This window comes from Prunus dulcis, chromosome 1 (assembly GCF_902201215.1).
Source record: "Prunus dulcis chromosome 1, ALMONDv2, whole genome shotgun sequence".
Taxonomy (NCBI): domain Eukaryota; kingdom Viridiplantae; phylum Streptophyta; class Magnoliopsida; order Rosales; family Rosaceae; genus Prunus; species Prunus dulcis.
Window position 1 is genome coordinate 36889830 of NC_047650.1, and position 25479 is coordinate 36915308.

General features: G+C 36.9%; 5 protein-coding genes across 7 annotated transcripts; 2 read left to right on the forward strand and 3 right to left on the reverse strand.

Annotated features, from left to right (window-relative positions):
• Positions 1-409: 409 nt before the first annotated feature.
• On the reverse strand, positions 410-3871 carry LOC117615206 (hydroxyproline O-arabinosyltransferase 1). The gene is made up of 8 exons (XM_034344248.1): positions 3252-3871; positions 2585-2652; positions 2278-2479; positions 2095-2192; positions 1916-1985; positions 1660-1731; positions 1348-1461; positions 410-955 (listed from the first exon to the last, which is right to left on the reverse strand). Exons 1-8 carry the CDS (start codon positions 3660-3662, stop codon positions 896-898), a joined length of 1095 nt encoding a protein of 364 aa, XP_034200139.1. The 5' UTR covers positions 3663-3871; the 3' UTR covers positions 410-895.
• Positions 3872-5831: 1960 nt separating this feature from the next.
• LOC117614094 (neurochondrin) lies at positions 5832-11882 on the reverse strand. Its single transcript, XM_034342784.1, has 19 exons — positions 11797-11882; positions 11515-11704; positions 11222-11384; positions 10907-11043; positions 10547-10650; positions 10326-10421; positions 10004-10097; positions 9709-9829; positions 9363-9562; positions 8986-9077; positions 8863-8918; positions 8378-8467; positions 8177-8276; positions 7898-8002; positions 7744-7816; positions 6838-7001; positions 6516-6570; positions 6270-6369; positions 5832-6132 (listed from the first exon to the last, which is right to left on the reverse strand). Exons 1-18 carry the CDS (start codon positions 11797-11799, stop codon positions 6314-6316), a joined length of 1899 nt encoding a protein of 632 aa, XP_034198675.1. The 5' UTR covers positions 11800-11882; the 3' UTR covers positions 5832-6132; positions 6270-6313.
• Positions 11883-15108: 3226 nt separating this feature from the next.
• On the forward strand, positions 15109-16666 carry LOC117616177. The gene has a single exon (XM_034345415.1). It carries the CDS (start codon positions 15348-15350, stop codon positions 16215-16217), a length of 870 nt encoding a protein of 289 aa, XP_034201306.1. The 5' UTR covers positions 15109-15347; the 3' UTR covers positions 16218-16666.
• A 2502-nt stretch (positions 16667-19168) lies between these two features.
• On the forward strand, positions 19169-19794 carry LOC117615780. The gene has a single exon (XM_034344931.1). The coding sequence runs from the start codon at positions 19201-19203 to the stop codon at positions 19663-19665; it is 465 nt and encodes a 154-aa protein (XP_034200822.1). The 5' UTR covers positions 19169-19200; the 3' UTR covers positions 19666-19794.
• A 308-nt stretch (positions 19795-20102) lies between these two features.
• Positions 20103-23780, reverse strand: LOC117636874 (homeobox protein knotted-1-like 3). 3 transcript variants are annotated; one of them, XM_034371587.1, is made up of 6 exons: positions 22609-23780; positions 21625-21745; positions 21350-21543; positions 21145-21276; positions 20749-20885; positions 20103-20673 (listed from the first exon to the last, which is right to left on the reverse strand). In XM_034371587.1, exons 1-6 carry the CDS (start codon positions 23320-23322, stop codon positions 20634-20636), a joined length of 1338 nt encoding a protein of 445 aa, XP_034227478.1. In that variant the 5' UTR covers positions 23323-23780; the 3' UTR covers positions 20103-20633. The 3 variants fall into 3 exon arrangements, with proteins under 3 accessions (XP_034227478.1, XP_034227490.1, XP_034227484.1); XM_034371599.1 differs by having other exon boundaries at positions 20103-20662; positions 22609-23779; XM_034371593.1 differs by having other exon boundaries at positions 20103-20670; positions 22609-23779.
• Positions 23781-25479: the final 1699 nt, after the last annotated feature.

Below are 25479 nucleotides of genomic sequence, written 5' to 3' on the forward strand. Positions count from 1 at the left end.
AAGCAAACACAAAGAATTGCTCATGTACATATTTGAACCGTTACAGACATAAACATACTTGAGTTTACTCGAATTTTGCAAGTAATATTACACATGTGCTCAAGCTTTGTATACTTGAGTTTATTCGAATTTTGCAAGAAATAAGCTCTGTTTGTTTTTGGAAAGGAAAATAAAAAATATACGCATCAACCATAGTGGAAGAATTGAATTGAAAGATGACTTTGATTTTTTTTGAAACTGGGTATGCCAAATTGGCCCGGCTGAAAGCCCAAACTGTTGGGCCGACCATAATTTGACCCATAGGCTGGGGCTGTGCCAAATAAAACCGACACAATCCGATCATTCTGAAATACATTGGGTTGTGAAAAGGGATTCTAAAATTAATTGAACAAACGTATACAAGGAGATATAGGTTCATACATGATACAGCCACATAATTTAAATCAAAGAAACTCGTTCAGGTGTCAATTCCAACAAAGATGAAAATCCCAACATTTGTAAGCAAAGCTAAATAGAAGGCGTAGCAAGGGAAAAAGAAAATTTGATTCACGATTTTCTTATCGATCACGAAGTCGTGGCTCGATAACTCATCCAGCTCATCCATCGACCATGTAACTTGGGAATACAACGCAATTGCAAGCATTTATTAACTTTGTTATTCTACTATAAACCAAAGTATGCTACATTTCTATAAAGTGTTGTGCCGAATTTCACACCCGCAATCCGGTCACCTGTGCAACTGAATTCGAGAGTGATATGAAGTGTGCAACCCAAGTTGATAGTGAGACATGACAACTTTCACAAACATTTTCATAAGTGGCATCTGTACCAAACGGCAGCACAGCTTTGTATATACAGCCTCTGTGTCTACGTCAGCTCCAACCAGCTCTTTTACCTATTCCCCCCAATTTGGAATGTTTGCTGTGGCTTCATTGACCATTCTCACCAGAGTCACCTGTATGTTTAAATTTTTTTCTACAGGTCAATGAGATGAGATGGAATATGCAGGGGGAAAGCTCAGAAATTTAAAGTTATTCTTTTTCTTCCCTTTTTTGATTTGGTAAGATTTGAACCTATTGACAACCTACCCCAACCACATAACACCACTTATCACTAGAGCTAAAGTGCAAGCGGGACTGGGTACTGGTACACTAGTTCACATAAAATTTATCGGTCATACCTAAATGCTAAGCAGCACTAAATGATTCTATATATCATGTTTCAGCAATTTTTTAAATATCTGGCCAATCTCCAAAACCAAAAAAATCTCGCCAGTTATATCAATTATTTTCCATTCACTAGTGTAACCAATTATGCAGCCACACTATTAGGTGAGATGATACATACCACGCTTTCTGGAACACCAGCCGGAGGCATAGGAAGGTTTCTAGGCGGTGCAACAGTATCGTAAGATCTTTTGTCAAATCTCCATTCTCCAATCTTTCCGTATGTTAATTCACCCTGATATCAGAAGACAAAAATCAGACATTATCAGTCAGCAGCCAAGCATTGCACAAAAAGAGCTGCTAGCTCTCATTTCTTGAAAACTGAAACCAGATATTGGGCATTTAATCAAACTGTCAGAAAACAAAAAATTCCCCATATTCTTCTCCATAGACACTGCACATTAAAGTACACAAGTGCTTGTCGAACAGGTACCTTCATATTATAGTCACATCCGTAAGTGTAATGAATTATGAACTTCTTGCCAATCTCTTTATCCCATGGAGGCTGATATACATCAGAAAAACAGTAATACTAGTAAGTTAAACGGTAGCACAATCAAACTTTGTAAAGCAATCAATTGATCTTGTAGAAGGTAACAAATAGCTACATTTAGAATCACATACTAACTTGCAATTATGAAGACTATACATTATAAGGAAAGAAAAAGGGAATAATATCCCAGCTAAACCTGAATCATGAAGTCCTTGTACAAGATATTACCAACACCATGTACAGCGGATGCAACAGCATAAGCATACCTATATCATGATGCAAAGTTAGTCAGGAAGCTTTTTGATAACTAAGTTTGAGAAGTCGGGAACATGCTGTAAGGTCACCAAAGAACTAAGCTAACTAGTGAGAGCTCACATTTCAAGCACCCAACCAAAAGCTTTGTCTGTTTCAGGATCCTTCTTCATTGCCAAAGAAACATTCATCCAGGTGGGAGCAATCTTCTTAAGAGATTCCTAACAATGATGGATTTAAAAAAGATCAAACCACCAGAAACCTAAAGAAAACTTATTATAACTGAGAGATGACAAGTTTAAATACCTTCCCAACAATGACGGGAGAATTTCCAATAGGATCAATGTTAGTTATTGGTCCCTTGTTCTCAGGGAAGTACTTCCGGAGTACTGACTCATACTTTTTAGGTTCAATGTAAAAGAAAGGAAAAGCAGCTCCAAGCCCATCAGTGGACAAGTTTGGTATGGGCTTGACAATTATATGATCTGGCTCAGACATCAGTATATAACTGCAATACATGTTAAGAATAGCAGGACATAAGTCAAACCTAACAAAAACACTGAAGATGATTGATTTATTGAATTCAGAAACTAGGCGGAGAAGCATCTCGTACTCTTCTTTGATGTCTGCTTGCTGAAGCCATTGTACAAATGCCCACGGTCTATTCAGAACTATATAACCCTGTGATTACAAAATGGGAGGTAAGCAACGATTCGAAGGTAATTTCTATTAAGATGACAGTTACAGAGGATTTATACTCAATCACTATGAGAACTTATCCATTTCTTTCTTAAACAGGCTGCTTGAAGGAAAGTTTAAATTCTTTTGGGTTCTGTAATTTAAAACTTTAGATTGAATAATATATATCATGGGGTAAGTTCATGTATAACAAATATGCCTCACTAAAGTAACAATGTCTCCAAAAGCAACAGCTCAACTTGAGCTTAATTTAAATGTAAACTGAACCAAGCTACTCTGGCTTATATAAATCACAGCGCTCTAAATTAGCGTAGTTATAATTTCTTATTTTGCTCATAAACCCTTCTTATTCCGCTCATGAACCATAACAATGTTAAGAATTAGAATCTAATTGCTTCATTTGCGACATTTGTTCAGCAACCCAAAATACCAAACCGAAGAACAATCTTCACCAAAATAAAAATAAAAAATATGGAAAATAAAAAATTCAATTCAATTAACACCTTCCAGAAAAAAAAATGGATAAACAACATTCATAAATAAACAAAAATAAAAGAAGAGATAAGCATAGAAAGACCAACCCGATCCATTCCAGCAGGCAAAGGCTGAGCAACAAAGGTTGGGATCTCATCCATGTACTTGTCAGGCTTCCCAGAGTGCAAGATCCTAGTGAACCCACCCATCCCTGAATTGGGTTCGTTCTGAAACTTCTTGAACCAGTAGTACATGATCCTACACTGCCACGTATTGTACACAGAGTCGGAGGCTGTCACTGCCGTGTGGAACAGTCTCTTGGAGCTCCCTAATTTCCCTCTCGATCTGTGCAATGGCATCTGGATTATGGGGTCCACAGAAATGGACGACGACGACGATCTTGATGGGCCTGGGAGGCCTTGCTGGAGTGGTGAATTAGCTGAGATTATTATGTTGTATGTTATCAGAGCTACAGAGAAGGTCACAAGTATCGTGAAGAAGAAATTGCCGCAACCCATTTTTGTCTCTCTGAAGCTTTCTCTCTCTATTTCCTGTTTTGCTGTTTCTCTGTGTCTGATGAAGAAGATAGAAAAATAGCGACTTCAGAAAGTCGTCGTTGTGTTGTGTTCATCAGTAGGAAGGTGAAGAAAGTGGCTGGCAGGACCATCTTTCTAGCCAAACATATTATTGGGCCTGGGCCTTTCCTTTGTAGGTTAGTTAGTTAATTAATTAGAGATGCCTAACAAACAATTATTATCTTAATGAACTTCTCGATGCATTCAAAACTCAAGGTCGCATTAAGAAAAAAAAAAAATTCAACAACACAAGATAACATCCAAAAGAAATTATTGCGTGGTAATGTAGTACCGGATATAGTCACGTATACACATATTACAGTATGAATAGATGAGTTTGACTCTATTGAAGATTTTTTTTTTTTTTAAATACAAGTGGTTGTCTAAATTACAAGGAGAGGGAGGCTTCTTACACATACATAACTAAGATGTTATTAGAGTTCGAATCTGAGACCATTGATCTGCAAGTCAAAGTTAATTTTCATTAGGCTAAACCCCATTAACCCATTAAAGATTTTAGATTAAAATTTTATTAAGGGCTTGTTTGGCATTGCTGTGCTATAAAAATAATCGATGTCAGATTTGCTATAAGAGAAATCAGCTGTGAAATAAAGCAGTTTGGTGTTTGGTAAACTTTTTGTTAAAAGTGTTGTGGGTACTGATTCCTCGTATAATTAGAAAATGATTGCCGCATAATCATTAAACACAACACATCTTCAAAAACTGATTCCTACATAATCAGAAAATGAAAGCACCTCACTAGTTGTTTTCTCTTATAACTTTCTCTCACAGCAATTTTTAACAATAAGTGATTTTTTTATAGTTTACCAAACGGGCTGGTCTTCTCAAATTTTTTTAAAAATCACTTATCACCACAAATAAGCAATGCCAAACTGGCACTAAAAACTTCTAATCTCAGTCATTGAATTGCATATGTGGATATTAAAAATATTTAACTCACTAACTATATGTACACAAACATATCTAGTGAATGCCTAAAATTATAGAATTCCTTAACTAATTCTTATGAAAAAAATTTATTATTGGAGAAGCTCCCCGAATGGATTAGTAAAGTCAACGTGCTATACAAAGGGTTTTTTTATATTTAAATAATTCTATTTTGTATGCACTACTAATCAATAGTTAAGTGCCTCCGAAAAATACAAAAAATCAGTAGTTAAGTGCACTTAGAGCACTTTCAGCGCTAGAGGCTGGTCCGGGCAAAAGAGGGCCTGAGTCCCAAATTGCAATTCCAGCGGGTCAAAGCAATCCAGGCAAATGGTGGGTCCCAACAAGCCAAGCAAGTCCACAGACAAATCTAATCCGTGTTGCTGCCTAGTGACATCAGCTGTCAATTAAAATAATAATAAAAATTGAAAAAAAACCAAAATTTTCAAATTTTTTTATTTTTATATTTATAAATACCTAGCTATATTCTTTACTTCCCACACCAAAACATTAAATCCTATCAAAATTAATCGTTTATGTATAAAATAAAAAATAATTTTTTTAAAGTGAATAGTAATTGCCATTTACCATGGCAATGGATGAAAACACACTTTGCCTTTTATAATAGTTGATACTATTTATATAAATAGTAACAGATCTTACCTCCCTTTCCTTTTTGCCATGATAAATGAGTGTAAATACATTTAGTAGTCCCTTGAATTTAAGAGAATGTTACTGACAATGACCCAACATCAACATCGAGAAGTCTGGGAATGCTTTGCAGCCCCAACAGCCATAAATAAGTATGGGAGAGTCACGAACTAAATGATCCACTAGAATCTTTGGTATGTGATGTCACCTCTCGGTCCATAAATTTTGCCACAGAAGGCAGATTAGCTTAATAGAGCCACACACATCTAACTTCAATTTTTTTTATAAAAAAAAGTTAAGGAACTCGGATGTAGCCCTAAAAGAAACTCAAGCATTACGTATTAACTAAGCACTCAGAATTTTTTTTTTTTTTTCTCATTGTCTTGCAATAGTTGTGTTTATTGTTTACCAGAGCTCTTTATGGATGGGACTATGTTCTTGTAATGCCATTTTATTAATGAAATTGTTGCGGCTATAACAAAAACTAAGCACATGTGTAAGTACTAACTTGTATTTATTTCATGTATACAAAAATCGCAACTTTTTATTATTATTTAACTTTATAAATCAAACAAAACACTACTTATAAGTTATAATTAATTAAACATATACAAAAATCCTAACTTTATAAATTGAAGGCATACAGAGGAAATTGATACATGCAACTCGCAAAAACAAGTGAGCAAGCCATCGATTTTTGGGGGGTGAGAGAGGAAGCTGAGATAAGCATGACGTGGTTATCTTTCGGCTGGCCCATTTGATTGCTAAACAAGGTTAAATCCCCTTCCCCATTTTCATCATCCATCTGATCTGACTGAGTTCAACAAAGGAGAAACGTCAATAAAACTAATTCCCCCATTTTATAGAGCTTCTCATCTATGAAATTTCTAATTTATAAAAATAAAAGCATCAAACAATAAATGAATGAACTACTAAAGTATTGTTGCTAACCATATTAGTAAACTTGAAGATCAAGATTTCACTGAAGGATCACGCTATCTCTCAATGGTTTCCCTTACATGAGGGAACAGATCCACCCATTGAGAATATCCTGCAACACGTAGAGAAGTAAAAATCAGGCTTCTTAAAATATATAAGGGAGAGAATTCTTGCTTCAAGGATGATGATACTAAAAAATTTATCCCCCGCCCGCAAGAACAGATGAGTAAATTTTCAAAAAGTTCCGAAGAAACAAACCTTGCGTTACAATCTCAAGAAGATCCATTTCTGATTTAGCAGCATCGGACATACCCTACAATGAAGTTGACAACGTAAACAGAGTGGTAAGATCCAAGCACACTTCAATTTGGCTACAACAATTAAAAACTCTTGTTCAATGAGAAATAAGAATGTGCCGTATTTACAATGTCCAAAAACCATCCTACTACTGGCCAGAAGTTGGAGGCCTAACTGCCTCAGTCTCTATCTTAAACATGTACACATACATATAAATATACATATATATTGTGTACATATATGTATACATAATATGCAAATCATATCACATCATGCAGTATACCTGTCCCCGTGAAGCCAGACTTCTTGCAATGAGCAGAGACAAACTATCAAGAGTGCTGACATCAAAGTTAGGATGCTTAAGAAGAGCCTTCTCTGATGTAAAATCAAATAGCAGTGCGCATATGCTTGAAGCCATCATAATAGTTGACGGGTCATTTATACCCTCTGAAACCAGTGTTCAAGAATTATTAAGATGCAGACCTAATGATATTTCTTTTGCATGAAAGAAAGCTGAAAATATAGGAGGTTAGAGCACACGTATAATGGAAATGGATGCTGATAATACAGCTCTAAGCTCACTATCAACTTTGAAACAACATAATGGGCCCACCACTGATAATGAACTACTTGAAACAAATAAACAACCCCTTAAAAGTAGGGAATCAGTTAACCCAAAGATAAAAAATGAATCAGACTCCAAAGACAGAAAGACATAACAAGAAAGTGAAATTAAGACAGTTTGGCAAAAGAAAAATATATTTGAGATTGAGGGTTTCTAATTCAAAGACAAAAATATGTTTCCAATGTTTTTTTGGTTTTCAAGAAGAAAAAAAAGGTTTTTTGGTTCTATTTTTCTGGATTTATCAAGTCCTTTGCTCCTGAAATCACATATCAGGTTTAAGAGTTGAGAGTAACAGGGGTACTCTCCAAAATGTTAACTAATTTCATGAGATGAAAAAAAATGGGGTACTCTCTCTCCAAAACTTAATGCTTTCAAAAGATGAACTGGATACCTATCCAATATGATCTTAATGCAACACCAAAGGCACAAGGTATCAACATTGTTAATGTTACAAAAACGACAATACCACTAGAGCAGTATGGAAACCAAAGGATATCTGATTTTCACAACAATAAGCCGTTACAGTTCACGTATTAAAGGTAAAGGAAGTCAATAAAATAGTACCTGTCCAATATGCCAATGCTTTCAATAGATTAACAAGAGTTGAATCATCCAATGGGATTCGCAATTGCTCTTTCTATTTATGAAAAGAAACAGAAGATGTTCATAAGTTGCGTATAATAAGTAATATATTGGTATAAAATGATGATTACCCTACCTTTAAAAGAAGATTCAAGATTGTGTCACTTGCCAAAAAGATGCAGCCATTATCCTTGACCATATAACCATGTGGCCCAATCAATTTTACAAGGCAATCAACAACCTGCAAGTAGATTTAATACGCTGCTGAATTGCTTTTGTAGACTTACAGTATAAAAATATAAAAAATTCGAGACTACTTGAATATGCTTGTTAGGCCATTACACAAAATAAAAATAGCAAAATGGAAAAAAGTAAAGAGCAAGGATTTTATATAGGATAAAATTGAGAGACTTACAGAAATATGGCCTCCACAAGAAATCAAAGCTTTACATCCTTCAATCTCCATTGTCATTTGGCACAGCAAAGGAAGCAAAAAGCATATAGAGTAGAAGGGGCTGTCATTTAGACAATAATATAGATAAAGATCATTTTCCAAGATTATAAACCCCTAAAGTTTATCCGCCTATTAGACAATAACTATTCAGAGTTAATATACCTTGGCTCATCTTCACCTTCAATGGAAAGCATATACTCTAAAAGTTCTCTAACTTTCTCTTTGCATGCAACGGGTGTTTCTGCAAGATAGCTGAAACACACATATTAGCTCAACAGTACATCATTGCTGATCCATAGATCAATTAATTAAGGACAGGAATTTGTCTTGATCAGAGACAAATACTAAATGGGTCCTCATAACATGTATAGGCAGAACCAATAACTGCCCCAGAATGGATCCAACATGAATGCCATAACTCTCAAAGCTTAGACTGAACTTTCTTGGTTGTTTGTTTCAATTGGACAGTACTAATATTAACATTATTTTAAAACTCAGCATTCAAATGTGAACATACATATGTGCAGAAGTATAGCGACCTCTGATATCAGTACCACATGTTTTCCAAATAAAAAATTTAACAAAACAATGTTGCCTATGTTCTCCATGAATTTCGCCTACATATTGACTGATAGATGCAATAATACCTCCCAATAATCCGCACTGAAGCAAGAAGATCATCTCCCTTCCTCTGTCCATGTTCCTGTAGAATCATAATGTGGTTAGAGAATAGAAAGTAATCTCTAATGCCACCAAATCAATACACTTACCTTTGCATCTTGTAAATACTCTAGAACTACACCAATTGTCTCATTAAGGCCCTTAATCACCTTCATGAAAGTATTTTCATCAATAATGTCCCCTGAAATTGCACAGAGATTATTAACATCATTGTCTGAAACAAGAGAAAATGTATACTGTATAAACAGCTCTCTTGCAATTCAACAAAAGTAAGAGGAGAGAAAACTGAAGAAATTACTATATATAAAAGGCAGAGAAACTCTAAAAATAATGTTTCACACACATTCCCATGCTTCATAGTTCAGAATCCTATAACAGAATAATGAGAAGATTACTATTGTTTTCCTCAAAAACTTTAGATATTGACAGAACTCCCAAGCATGCAAATCTGGCAAATATGACATACCTTCATTCTCGCTGGCATTTGATATTAAGCTAATTATCTTTTCAAGCAAGGAAAAGGCAATAGCCACATCCCGTTTCTTTGAAACAATTGTCTCTGCAGGGGCTGAAGACCTTTTGGATGCTTCATCTTTCAGCTGGGCAAGCTCATTAAGGAGAACCGCAACTTCAACCCTTGATTGCTCCAGCACAAGCACTAAGCACCTGAAAATTTTAAGGCACAAGAATGGAGAGTCAGGCCCGCCCAATAAAATCTATACACATAAAGATACTCCACACTTGGGCATGCACACATGTATATATAGATTTGTGCAGATGGCTTAAAAAAACCATCACCAGGCAAAGCAGACCTGTCAGCTGGAATAGGCTTCTTCACGCCAGGTAAGTTGATATGACCTATTAACCATCGTTCCCCGAATATTGTCATCATAGAATCAGCCAGTATAAGTGCCTGAAGCTTTTCAGTAGGTGCTGCCATTAAATGACAAGAAAATAACATCAATAAGCCTCCAACTTTCATTCCTTTAAGAAATAAAATTAACAGGGGAAGAAAAAAAAAGTAAGTCCAGCTAAAATTTTTATTTAAAAAAAAAACTGCAGAGAATGCCATATGCCAAAATATTGAAAACAATTAGTTCAACATACCAACACGGTTTTGTAGAATGGCCGCAATACCATCACGCATATAATTTGGCAAATCTTTTTCTGGTAGTACACGAAGAGAATCATAAAGTGGTGCCTGAAAATACCATAACTAGTTTTAAAACTACTGATATCAACAGCACATAAGGCATAGTTAAGGATTACAAAAGACAACGGAGAAACTTTGCACCACGTAATTTAATTGAACCTAAAAGACCTTATTTTGTCCAACAATCAAACTTGAAAAAACCATTCATCAATTAAGTTAGAATGTTCAACAAATAATTTTTTTTCTGGAAAAGAAAGATGCACAATGATTGCATACCGAATATTTTGATGAGAGGATGGCAGCCAGTAGGTGGAGCACATCAAATTTCACAGCATTATGCAAGACAGCAAATTGTCTTGTTATTGCAGCCACCTAAATTAAAACAGAAATAACTTAAAGATCATATACCACTTCAGAAAGACTACAAAATGAAGGAGTTAAAAAAATTCAATATTAAAGAATAGTAAATTAAAAGTATATCTAGAAACTGAACTCACAATCTTTGAGAGCTCTGGAACGTAGTCTTGGTTAATGATTTCAAGAGACAGTTTATTTAGTATCAATTGCACGAGTTTCATAGAAAGCTCCATCTGATGAGAACCTGTACAAGTTTTTCATCTCATCAGGCCTTTGTAGCTTGAGACTGATGAAGTAATCTCATAAATCACCAAGGAAAACTGTTTTCTTATCAAAATGGACGAAAAAATACTAACAGTATAGCAGATAAATATCACCAATGACACATACTTTACAGTTGCCGCCATTTCCATAATGCAATAGTTGTAGCATGCAATAACAGATCATCAAGATTCCTAAAGGGTTGTTGAGCAAGTCCAGTGGGAGATAAAAATAATTACCGTCTGGGAAAATGGACATATGAGAAGCCAGCATATTCATGCCCCCTGAAGTGTAAAATGTCATGATTCCGTCTTCGGAAGCTGTAGACACCAAATACAGAAATTCATAGCATTCTTCAAGAACAGCTGATCCTGGCCTGTATTCTCGCCAAATAAAATGATACGGTTAATTAAGAAAATGAAAATCAGCAATAACCAAAGTACCTAAACAACAAAGTCATTCAGAAATCAATGTCATATTAAATGTTGATGATGAATCCATTTGGAATATAATATAACACCACTCTAGCACCCAATCCAATATAAGAACCTTACTCTGTGGATAAAACTTCCAGTACCAGTGGAATCTTCGAAACCATGTCGTTTGAAGCAGCAATTTCCAGAACATGACAGAATGCAGCAAGAACAGTAACAGATAACTGCAAATATGCATCGCGATTTTCACTTCCACTGCTACTAATGCTTCCTTTTCCCATCCCTAACCAAACAAAACCAAAATTCCACTTATGCTTCATCATTAAAGATCGAAATTAACTTCGAATTTACTCCTAATTTGCAAAAATTTGACAGCAAGTGATAATTTAACAAAAAAGAGTTTGTAGTGTTACCAGTCCTGAACAAACGATCGAGAAAGCCGACGCCGACGGCATTGTAAATGGTTTGGAGAGAGGATAAGTCATCGCCTTTGAAAAACTTGGTGACGAGAAGAAGGCCGGCGAGTCGCTGCTCGTCTCTCTCGCCCTTCAACAGCTTCAAGCAGTCTTCGAGCGGCGGAGACTGTTTGCCTTGCTGGGGCTCCTGAAATAGAGAGAGACATGAAGAAATTTGAGAGGGTGAGAGAGATAGAAATAGAGGGACAGAGAGATGAATAGAGGGATTAGCTTGGTTACCATGAGAGATTGAAAGCGGAGAAGCTTGATGGCCGAAATGGAAACCAGAAAAAAACACTGGAGATTTTTGGAGGGTTTTTTGAACTTCAGGAGGCTTCCGGTCTCGCCTTATACTCGATGCCTTTTTAATTTATTTTTTAAAAATAGTATAGCCGTGCGGCTGTACTGATGGCCTTCATCAGTATAGCCACGCGGCTATACGTATTTTGATACCTGGCGCCAGATCCATCGGGTGTCCTCCTTTTTTTAAAAAAAAAACCGTACAGCCGCATGGCTTTACCCGATGTTTTTTAAATTTTTTTTAAACTAGTATAGCCGTCCGGCTGGACCTTTTTGACACGTGGCGTCTAGCGCTGTGCGGCTACTCTGTATTCTTTAAAAATAACTTGATTATTTAATAGTATAGCCGTGCGGCTGTACTGTTTTTTGTTTTAATTGTCTTCAAGAAGTAATATAGCCGAGCGGCTATACGCTTTTGGGATCCTTTTTTTTAATAAACTTTTTCCCCTGATTTTCGTTTATCGATAAGAGTAGTTTATAGCATTATCCATTATTATTAGGCCATTACCCGAGTCTCTATTGTCCCCTTTTAATTTTTTACTTTTCCAGAGTTATACCCATATAAAGAATTTAGCACTTTCACATTTAATACTCTATTATACACGTACGTACATATTTTTCAATAATACATCTGTGTTCTGTACATGTCTTAAAGACTCGATAAAATTCAAATTTTTTTTTAAAGTAAACTTACAATACTCGGATTGCACATTTACATACGTATTTCTCATGTTCAATACACTTATTTTTTACAAAATTTTCAATAAGACACATAAAATTCACATATTATACAAATAATTCTCACATATTATTGAATAAGATTTATATATATTAAAATATTATGTAGTGGTCGATTAATGTCTGTTTTGCTTTGGATATGTTGAAATTAACAAATTAATATCTATAAAATATAAACTAATGCAACTAGGAGGGTGCTTTTTTCTTAATTTTTTATCTATTAAATAGTATAGCTGTGCAATTATATTGTTTAAATATAATTTATTTAAATAGTGTAGCAGTGCGATAATACTACAATTTTGTTTTTAAAAAATTATATAACCGCTTGACTATATGTATTTTAATACGTGGCGCTAATTGCCAGGGGTCCCTTTTTAACCCAAAAAAAGAAAGAGAGGGTACAGTCGCGTGGCATTACTCGGCGTGTTTAGTTTTTATTTTTTCAAATCGTATAGCCGCTTTCTACAGTACCTTGTACTGAATCATCCTTGATTGGACTAGGCCTGCAGGACGTAATGGGCCATAACAAAGACGGCAAAAGGACCAAAGTTTCCTTCAAAAAGGTCCATAAGAAAGACTTCAAAAGGATCCCAAAAAAATACAACCCATACCAGTTACTGTATGGTAGATTAATTTGTTAATTCAACAACAATATTTTTTTTTTCTTGAGATATTTAGTCATATATCTATTCTTAGCACTAATAATATAGATAAATTCTACACCATTTAATTTTCATTTGAAAAATCCAAAAAAAGACAGCTAGCCTTATTTAATTTAATTTTGATTATAAAATACTTTGATGCCCTATTGAGTGTTTTGAGTTTTTTTTGAGGTTTTGGGATTGGGTTGTTTTAAGAAATCAATGGCAGTTTTGTAATTTAAAAGAAGCTAAAAGTTTTTTTGTTATGTTGTAAATGGCCTTTATGTGTATTTCTAAAGTCCATTTCGGAGAGTTTTTTTTAATAATTTGGGCTCCTATATTTGGTATAATAGTAAATTTCCCATTCTTTTTTTGGCCAACGTTAGAGCATTTCAACTCAAAGGCACCGGCCAGAGCAAGAGGCCCACCAAGCCCCCAAATGTATTTCCGAGGCCCAAGTCTTGCCAGGGCAAGAGTTGGGCTCCACCAACCTGGGCAAGCCCCAAAGGCATGACTTGCCTAGGCAAGCTGATCCAATGTGACATCAGTAGTCAATTTAAATAACAAAAAATTTGAAAAACGAAGGAAAAAATACCAAGAATTTTAGAAATTTTTTTAAAAAATAAATACCTAGCCATATTCTTCACTTCCCACACCAAAAGTCTATACAATTTCTTCTGCTCATATCTCATGTGAATAGTAGTTGCCATAGCAATGGGTGGAAAACCAACAAAAAAAATTGCTATGGCAAATACTATTCATGTGAATAGTAACAGCTCTTGCCTCCCCTTGTTTTTTGTCATGACAAATGGGTGGAAATGCTCTTAGGAAGGGGAATGGGGTTTTCTCACACAGTGCTGAGATGTTATGAGATTTCGAACCTAATGCTATTAGTCTACAAGTTAAAGCCTTTTTTTGAGTTAGATTCCATTAACAAAATTATACATGTATTTATTACATAGACTATTTACAATTGCATCTGTATCCTAATTTTTATTTTTATTTTTAAGAATTTCAGAATCATTTTTGTGGACTCATATCAATGTATCCGTGGTTATTAGCTAGTAGACCAATAGCTAGTTGGTTTAGCATCGTAGCGGATGAGGGTTTTTTTTATTGTACTATCCTTTGCATCTCTAGGAGTAGCAAGTATGTTCCATACTTGAGGCTCTTAGCAAATTCGCTTTTTGATCTAATGATCAACCATATACTTGGACGGCTGAACTGCAGGCAAGTTATGAGCTAAGAGCCTCAAGAAAAGAAGAGGCATCACCTCCACCTTCATGTCATGTGGCGCTGATAATTTATTCATTGCTTATCCATTGAATGTAATATCCACCAATCACATCCCAACACCTGGCATTAAGTGATGACCTTCACTCTCATGCATGCACACGATCGAAAAAGGGCAAAAACCATATAAGACAAAATATGTATTGGTTGGATCATGTGCTTTTGGCCACATTCGGGTGGATATGATTAGTAGATAAGATAAGGTTTTAAGATGCTGACTCCCCTAAGAAAACCAGTCCTTGGTTTCTCATAAACCGGTCAATCCACATTTCTTATTTCTTTCTTTTGGTCTCTACCTAATATATTTTGTTTAATCAGCTTGGTAAATCAACCTATAAACCCTCTTTCATATTTAGCAACTATATCATAAACTTCATATACATATTAACAACCGACTATAATAATTTGACATAACAAGGGTTGTAAATGTGATCTTTCTAATATTTGCTTTATTCGAAATAATGCATTCTTAGAAAGTAAGTTTGACATATTTAAACATCTAAACCCATAATTAGTTTGTCTCTTCTTTTTTAAAACCCATATTCAAATACAACTATGCTTACACAATGATTTTCTATGTTTAGAGACTAATAAATAGGCAAAAAAGCCAGATACATAACAAATACAAGTAACTCCCCGACTCCACCAATTCTCCAAAACGCGGCTTTTACACCCAAAAATAAAATAAAAGTTCAAAATTAAAGATAATTCATATTTTTTTAAAAAAAATAATTTAATAAGCAAATAAGCAAAACCCGCAAAGAACCACGCACGATCCACGGCTTCTCCGCTTATTCCAGCTACCTTCCCAGACCGCAAATGCCGCTACCACTCAACCCTCAACCTATAAATACCTCACTACCCGCTACCCCTCTCCATCAACCGAAATTCAAAATCCTGTTTGTTTGTTTCCCGAGAAAAACCAAAAGAAGTGAAAAGAAAATTGCACTCCAATTCAATTCAATGTCGAACCAGGGATATCGATCTCAATCTCCGACGAGCACTCTCCACCACAAGCGCCAATCCAGGTCGATTTGCCTCCCGGCCTGCTTCTCCAGCATGAGCAATCACCCCTTCGACGTTCTCCAGAGCGAGGGCGACTACTGCAACAACTGCAGCAGGTCTCGGTCGCCGTTGCCGGAGATCAAAGATCGGTGCTTGAACCTCATCTCCAGGATCAGTGGCGGCGCAAGGCCCGGAAGAGGGCGGCGCTGCCACGGCTCCGCCGACTTCAGTTACGATCCCTCCAGCTACGCCCTCAACTTCGAAGATGACACCAGCCGCGCCGACGATCAGCTCCCCTTCTCCGCTCGGCTCTCGGCCTCGTCCATCCCTACGACGTCGCACGAGAAAAAGACCAGCCCCAACCAGCTCGACGAAATTCTGGAGAACCAGGAGTGCTTTGTCGCGAAGGCGGAGAGCAAGGGGACGACGAGCCAAGCAAACGGCGTCGCTTCAAGGAGGCGTGGGAGGAGCCGGCACTCGTCGACTTCGGTCGACTTCAGCTACGAGCCGTCGAGCTACGCGATGAATTTCGAGGACGATGTGAACCGAGACGACGAGCTTATCTCTCACAGGAGGTTCGGCGGACTGCTGGCCCAGCCATCGCCGTCGAAGATGGCGGCGGCGGCGGCTCCTCCGCCTGCCAAGCGTTCGACTTTGCGTCCGGAGATTGCTGCGTTTAGCTGAAGCTCAAATGCGGTTGCTTTGTATTTATATGCTCATATGATCAGGCCAGTGTGTCATCGTCATCATGTGCTTGGACTCCGCAAACGGGATTGTGAAAATATTTTTACTTTTGAGCTTCCAGAAAGGGAAAGAGACCAAAAAAATGGGGAAAGGGACTGTCGTGGCAGATGCTTATTGGTCCGGCCGATGGAAACAAATGTTGCCCCACATTGCCCAAGGCAAGCACAAGCAAGCCAGTGAAGGAAATATATTATAAAGCCCATTTCTCTTCAATTTTATAATCTGTGCTGATGAGGCCATGAACTCGTCCTGTAAACTTTTATATTATATTTATTTTATTCTTTAGTTAAATAAATTTGAGAAAACTATAAAGAAACCATTTTTAGCTATACAATCATAGAAAAAACTACATGAAATTGACTTTATAAACACACCATATCCTACATGAAGTTAACTTTATAAATACACCTTATTATTGCCAATTATCTTTTTTTGGGTTTACTTAATATTTGATTTTCGGGTTCACCCTTTGATATTGAATTCATATTAAAAAAAAATTGGCTCGTCTCTCTCCTCCCCCCAACTCTTTCTATCTATCTCGTCTCTCTCCCTTCGCGAAAACCAGGCTGGCCAGTTTTGGCTAGCAATCTTGGTGCTCTGGCCATGGCTAGACTCGTGACTGATTGGAAAATGACCAAAGGAGGCCAACGAACCACGCTTGAGCCCAACCCAGCCTCCCTGCGCTGCCGCAAGCTCCATGAATTTTTGAGGGTTTCGAGTTTTCTGACGTTGTTTTCAGTGGCTCCGACAATCATTGCCGTCGATCAATGTATGGATTTTGATCCTCTCCTCATGCTCTTGTTGATAGTATAATTATTTGGAATCAATTTTAGCTTTTGAGAGTTTGATATAAACACCTATAGATTTTTCATCGGTTTGACCGCAATTGAGCCTTTTCTAGCCACTTTTTGGCTGAGGTCTAAGAACAAAAAATGTTCCCTTATGTGTGTTGGTTCTATGGTACATAGAATGGCCGGTGGTTTTGAGAATTTTTTGTCGCTGAAATTTTCTTCTATGATGTAGTTGTTAACATCCATTAAGTGGTATGAACAGTTGTTACTCTGCAACTGAGTTGATTTCTATGACATACTATTAACAGTATACTTCTATAACATAGTATTAACATATTTTCAGTAACAAAGCATACTCTATATTTTGCTCTATATATAGTTGTGTACTTGAAGTTTATAATATGCAGAATGTGATTTTTACTAGGAAGATAGTTCTATGACATAGTATTAACAGTGTACTTTGTTTTTTCTTGTAGATGTATTTCCTTTTGCCTTTGTAATTGTTTCTGGTGAAACTGTGGACAATTGAAGGTGGTTTCTGCAAAGGATATCAGATGTCTTGTTGGGCTTTTTTGGGGGGTTTTTTTTTTGTTGTTGTTGAGTTTTTTGTATAAAATGGTATTAACACTGTACTTCTATGACATGTTATTAACAATGTACTTTTGTGACATGGTATTAACAATGTACTTCGAACTTGCTAGGCTTGTTTTGGGTTTTTTTTGGTGGCAATCATGTAATTTTTAGGAATTTCAGTACTTATTTCTTATGTAGTAAATGTTTTATGGGTATGTTTCTAAATTGTATTCCATATGGGTTTTTTTTATTTTTTTATTTATAAGTTTCAGCCCCAATTTTGGGTATATTACTAAAACTCCCAATAAATTTTGGAAGATAATGTCTTGATTTGAGTCCAAATTGGGTCGATTTCAAATTTCTTTTAATTATTTTAATTTGATTATTTTTGTTTTCGGGCTATTTAGTACTACATATTTGGGAGTACTTCTGAAAATGCTAAAAGCGTTTCTAATAGTGTTGGGGAAAAAAAAAATTGTAAGTGCTTTGGAGTCACAAATGCACTTTATATAGGTGAGTCTTCAAGAATCATTTCCAAAAATTTGGATATTTAATAAATAAAAAATTGACGTTCTTTAAACAAAAGTGCTTCTAAAAACTCTTAAGAGTGGAAATGGTGCCTAAAAAGTAGTCTAAAATGAGCAAATTGTTTAATTTTCGTTTATTTTATTGACATTATCCTATTTTTGGATGGAGGAAAATAACTCGGAATTTAGCTAAAAGTCGAGAATTGGAGAGAAGAAATTGGTATTTCCATTTTTTTAGCAACTTAAGGATGAAACTTAATAAATGACAAGCGGAAAAAAATCGTGGAAATTAGGGATCGAGATTCTCGAGTTTAATTTCCTCCAAAAGAGGCGTCATTTTGGAATTTCTATTGAGCCAAAATTCGTTTTTCACTGTAATTTCTGTCATTTACAAAATTCGACACATATAAATCTAAACATTGAAATTATTAATTGTCAAAAATTTAAACCTATGGAGATTTAAATTCCGTCATTTTATAATTCTATGTAATTTTCAATTCCTTCGTCCAAATGGAGGGTTAACGATGCGTAACAGGTAAAAGAGAAATTAAACAATTAGTGGCAAGCACGAAGAAATCAAGTACAAGACAGAGCATATTAACAATCAATATAAAGCTTTCTGTTGGAGAACCACTATTTCTAAGATATTTATCAGTAGCATTGATCTCTTGTAGAAAACAAAATAGCAGTTTGGTGTTTTTAACTGTCAACTAACAGATGCCATGCAAGTCACAGCTGCAAATGGGGTGTTGGCAAATGGCAAAGTGGCGATTGGCAATGGCCGGCACACAAGAAGACCGACCCAGAAGATACTCAATGATTGAATCTCTCTGATCTGTCAAAAAAATTAAAGACATTAAAAAGAAAGCTTCAAGCTCAAGCTCAAGCTCATAGCTAGCTAGCACTTACGTGGTAGGAGGGCAGGTGTTTAATTATTAATTAAATATCAATAAAAAGACTCACATTTCTCTTCATTTTGATCATCCCCTTTTGCATTAATCACATCTTTGATCTCAAATTCTCAGTCCCCATATGGCAAACCCACCTGAGAAATTGGCCTCAATTCACGAAGTTTCTACACCACCGGAAGAGAGTTATGATGACTTTGATGAGGAAGAAATAGCTCCATCTTCTTCTTGTGGTTGTTTATGGGGATTTTACTTTAGGGCACTGCGTGGAAGAAGCAACATTGGAACACAGAGATATCTACTGCAACAACAAGAAGGAGATCAAGTAAAAGAAAATTGGTTGGTGGAGAATGCGAAGAAAGTACGAGAGTTTTCGGAGGTTTTAGCAGGACCAAAGTGGAAGAATTTCATCCGCTCCTTCAGTACAATTTACAAGAAAAGAAGGGTGCAATTTCAGTATGATCTGCAAAGCTATGCGCTTAATTTCGACGATGGGGGGTTTGACAGGGAAGTAGAGGGTAATTCTTATCTTCATTTTTCGAATGCCGGATATGCATCTTGTCCAGGGATGAACAATGCCAAGTTCTGATTTGCTAACACTCCCTGTCCTCATGTTTGCTGTTGTTGCTCTTGCTCAGTTTTATATGTGTTTCACGCATAGATGAAAATGAGCTACTTGTTTGTTTATAGAGATTGTTTATTATTCACTCTTTCATTTGATCTGTTTCTGACAAATTTATGAACAGCTATATTTTGCCAGTACTTGATTGTTTTATGTTACTTGTTGTGTATAATTCTCTGGGCATATTTTCTAAAGTTCTGTTTCTTGTTATGTTCTGTTATCTGATTTCTGTGGTAGTTGCCTCAGCTTCTCCAAACCAATGCCATCTAGAGAAATTGGTGCATGGTTTTTGCACATACTTCTGCACCAATATATACCGAGTCACTTCACAACGCTATCAAAAGAAATTGAAACCTGAGGCAGCATGATCCATGCCATCTGGTTGTACGAAAGAGCGTCAACGATGCCACTTTAAAATTTTACAGACCTTTATTTACTACAAATTCATCTCTACAACAAAATGCCATAAAGAAAAGCTATAATTTAATTTAATCACCAGTGTGATGTATGTAAGGAACCATGCTCAGGTCATTGCACTGTACACCCACCACAACCCCTCACTGTTCTTATTCACAGACATGAAGATCATAAACAAAAAATTGTAAGCCCTCTAGTGGACTATCCAATTCAGATTCAGTAAACATAATTCCTAAATACTGAACTCCTAATGATATATGATACTACATGCATTTGATCCACCTGCAGCCTTTGAGCATACCTGTATAATGGCTCATATTCAGTTTATCATCCCAATCTCATAATCAGTGTTAGCTTTTTTCTTTCTGTAGAATCAAAATACGATTCTTTCACTTCAACCCTGTTGTCTTCTTCCATGAAGTCCTATGCTATCACAGTTTCTATGTTGAAATTACGGATGTAGTGGAAGCATGAACAAATAATCATTCCAGGAATGGCTCTCGTTTCCTTTTCTCCATTCATCCGAATCGATCACTGCTGTTTTCACCTGCATTACTTCTTTTTGAATTAAGGTTGGTGGGACGCTCATGAGAAATTTAAAGTTCAGAAGAATGCAAGGTTCAATGAATATACCTTTTACGTTTGCTCTTCAAAACTGTGGAAGTTGAAGGATTGCTGTGCCAGTTCCTCTTCCTCTGATTGATGAACCAATTGTTTATCTGCTTTAATTGCAAACCAGTTTCCTGTACCAACCTAGCCTTGTCTTCCTCCTGAAAATTTATATGAAAACCATGGTAGTTAGGTATCGAAGGGCAAAATGTGAACGCAGGTGGCTTACTAAAGGATTGCCAAAGCAGTTTCAGGTTGTAGGCTAGGCTACAATTTTACATTTAAACCTGTTTATATGTGTTCATCTTTAAGTAAGTATTCTAAAGACTCCCACAAGCCTACAAGCATGGCAGGAAAGCCAAAAGACATTTAAATGATAAGCATGCAAACTCAAAGAGCTTCTCATTAACCTATACTTACAGTTGGATATGGCCACTTTGAATGTGATTGCCACCAAGCTTTTAGCACAGAGGTGGTGTCACCAGGAAGCTTTCCAGCTCGTCTCTTGCGCAAAATTTCCTCCCGTATGTCTACGATTTTCTCCTTGTAACCCTGTGAAAAGTTTGCTCAGATTGGTAACAGAGGAAATGCAACAGATTTACACTCAACAATTCCATTTTGTCACCTGCTTCAGCTCATGCTTCAACTCTTGCCTCACACGCTCCATCAACGACCTTTCGCTCTCTGTCGGGATAAGAGGGCCGAATCCCATGCTGTCATGACCCTCCATGCTTCCATCAAACAAGTTTGCATCGCTGTCGACTTGGTCGTCTTCATCATCAGACATCGTAGCACCCGTGCCTTCACCGGGGGAAACTCCTGTTCATCCAGTTTGTATAAGAAACTAAAACTTCGGTGCTCAAGAGCCATGATCACTACCATTACATAAAAAAACATTACCTGTTAAGCTTTGTAGTGATTGCTCAATCTCCCAGCAAGCCATTACTGCTTCCATGGCATGCACCCGGACATGTTGTTGCAGTTGTTCTTTAAAAGAACAAAGCAACAAAACATAATGCCTCTATAAAATCATCAACAAGCAGAAACAATCAGAAACTATCAAAATTAAGTTAACATATTGTTAATTATGGTAATTGGGTTTAAGCTTAAGGATCAAGTGAAGAACATCAGCAAATGACTTTGCAGAGAGCAAGAGTTGTCTTGTTGTGCTATGAATATCAGCTTTTGTCTTCCCGCATGTTTATTTTTTGTGTTTTGTTATAAAAAGTTGGGGTTGTGTCACCCGAGACTCGCTTTTATTATGTTTAAATTATATCTGTCAGCACCACCACTGTCCACATCTTGTAGCCTTAAAGCTTTTTCAGATCCCTATACCCCTATTTTTTCAAAATCTTCAGGAATCTCATTAATTCTTCTCATGGCCAGAAACATTTCAACCATGCCAAGTCCTTCCCTTGTGCCACTAGGTTAGTTTCCTCTGCTTTAGTAAACCCACCATCTCTAACCCATCTTGAAAATTAAATCCCAAAACTTTTTTGTTTTAAATTCAACAATTTAAACTTAACCGCAATATTTAGGACCTGTTTGAAACTGATTCTGAAATTCTTAAAAGCATTTTTTTAACAATCAAAATTTCTTTCGTGCAACACAGAACAAAATTTCTTAACTCTACCCAAAATTGAAGAAAAATTTCTCATTTCCAAAGTGCAGAATTTGTAAATACTAAAATTCGTCTGTCCTACTATAATCTTACTAATTTGTGTTTTGATTGAAATTATGATGCTTAATAATTGTTCCAATTTTTAAAATATTCTTTATAGTCGATTGGCCAAATTTGATGACTCATTAACAATTCAAAGCCGAGAGACACAAGTCAGCAAATTAAGTCATCACAAATTCACACAAGCAATCAAAAAGGCATACCATGAACTGATCAAGCTCCTTATCATCGCCGACCATGCCGTGGCCCAAAGCCGAGTACTTAGCCACCACATTCTGCGACTGAGCCAGCTGGGCGTCGATCCTCGGCAGCTGGTCCACCGGCGTGGCGATCCGCAGGCACGCCACGTGTGCCGACAGCAGCGGCTCGTACAGCGGGTGTGCCAGAATCTCCGCCTTGTGCCTTGCGTTCTGCCAGTTGATCATTCCGCCGCCGCCGCTGCTCTCCACGACGATGTCCGTCTTGTTGAGGCTGCTGTCGGGCTTGAGGTCGGCGGAGTCGTGGGAGATGGTGGCGGCAATCATGGAGTCGCCCGCGACGGCGGTGACGTCATCGATGACGTCGCTATGGTTGCGGTGGAGGATGGGGCGGTGGGCCTGTGAGAGCCATTGGTTGGAGGCCTGGGAGGTGGTGGAGTCGGAGGCGGTGACGTGGAGGTTGAGGAAATTGGAAGCGCCGCCGCCGCCGTTGTTGTTTGGGCTGTTGTTATGGTTATTGTTGGCGTCTGCGTTGGTGTAGTTGCGGAGGAGGGCGGTGTTGAGCCAATTTGGGGCGGGCTGAAATGGGTGGTGGGGCTCCGTGGGCTTGGAGTTCGGGTCGGGTTGGTCGGATTGAAATGGCTGATGCTGTTGCTGGGTTTGGTCTGTGAAGTGGTGGAGAGGAAGGTCCTGCTGGGAGAGGTGGTTGTGGTATGCCATGATCGACGATCAGCTGGGTATTAAAGTAATTGCAGAGACAGAGAGAGAGGACACTCTGTTTCTCTGTGTTTTACAAATTAAAAAGGAGCAATTGTAGACGATGATTCTGAGGACATGGATATGAAAATTTAGAAGCTTTCTGAGAGTCTGAGAAGATAGGAGAGAGAGAGAGACAAGACAAAGATATATGGCTGGATTTGATTATATCTATCTCTCTGTGTAGAGAAACTACACGGTGTGTGTGTAGAAACTTAGAGAGAGAGAGAGAAAGATGCGAGCTTTTTTGAGTTTTGGGGAGAGAGAGATTGAAAGGGTTTAGTTAAAGCTTTGAGAGCTTATATATGGGATGGTACCAAAAACGTATATGAGGAAATTGAGGAGCTGTTTAGAGAGAGAGAGGTTTTTGGACAGAGTGGTTTTCAGGCGAGCAAAATGAGCTCGAGAAACTGCTTTAGCAAGAAAAAAAAATGGTGGGATTTTGTGGCAGGTTTTAATATTAATTAAGGAGCCGAGGAGCCCAAGGGTCCCCTATTACTAGTAAAAGAATATTTTATTATTATTATTTCACAATATGATATAGGAGTTGAAAAAATAGAAAATTCGGATCAAATAGTTGATTTTAGAATATAATGGTATTTTAATTTCTTTACAAAGAAAAATAATGGTATTTTGAATCTAATTAAGGGTAGCAAAGATTTCTTTAATTAAGAAGCAAAATGTTTGGATTAGAATGAGTGAAATTTTATAAGACCACTTATTATATATTTTTTTCCAATTTAATATAATATATGAGATTTACTATTCGGGTAGGTTTTTTTTTTTAACTGACTATTGGGGTAGTTATTATCAATCCACCTTTCACTTTATGGGAATAATATTAGTCTTATCACACTTTTATATTATATGATGTGGCAGTTGATATGTAGATACCACATCAGTTAATTAATGTGATTAATATTTTTTATTTATTTATTAAAATATACCTTATTGATTTAATTAATGTGACATATCATATAATACAAAAATATGATAAGTATAGCATTATTTTATTTTTAATTTAAAAAAAAACTCACAACCGGAAGTTAGCATAGGGAAAAAAGAACAAAAAGTAAAATAACTCAATGAAAATCTTGGCATATTATTATCGTTGATGGGGGATTAATTTAATAATCACTGATATGATGTTTACTTTTGTATGAAACCCCAATAAATAAAGATGATAAAGTTTTGTCCATTTGCGTAGACTTTTTAAACATCTATAAATCGTATGCGATTTGAAATTAAATGAACTATCAGAATTGAATTAGATATTTGTCTAGAATGATACAGAATCTTAATCCTTACAAAAAAAAAACATGGGTTAACATATTCAAATAGCTATTACAATTGGAATGGACAATAACCTAATCTCTTATAGTAACCTCAAACACGAAATAATACTCTAAGTAAATCCAGCTTAATCTAAAATTGTCGCCAGTAATATCGTGATTAAATTTTGGATTAGATGAAGATGAGGCATGGGGAGACTAATTTAGCTAAAGGAGTTGCCTACACAATCCTAAAATGGTAACAATTGCATCAAAGTAGAACCATATAAAACATTTGAACCCTCTCAATCAAAAGCAAAATTAAAGTGGTTTTGTGAGAGGACACACTCACCACCCCAAAGTTACTCACACGTGACCGTCATACTCGAATATTTTGATGCCAAAACAATTTGGATTATAGAAAAAGCAATTTTAACACTCCCTCCTCTCACTCCACTACCATATGCATGTAAAAGCAACTTCCCAACAACGAAAGTACACAAACTGTATCTAGAAAACGCCCTTATTAGTTTATATTTGTACTGATTAGTAGTAGTATCCCACAACTCTTGGAGCGTGCCGTCCACGTCACCCTAGCTAGCGTGGCCAACTACCAATCTGGACCGTCCACCCACAAAGGCGATGTATTGCTCAAAACGGCACCGTATAATCACAGGCTTACTGGCTACTGGCTACCGGCTACGGCCGGTGAAGGGGAGAAGAGGAGCCGAGGATCGTAGAAGGAGGGGAGTCGGGACCATGAATTACGTCGCTCCTCTCTCCGGCACTCGCGGGAAAACGACGCCTCGACACGCGTCGTGCGCTGCTCGCTTGGACCACGGCGATGGGA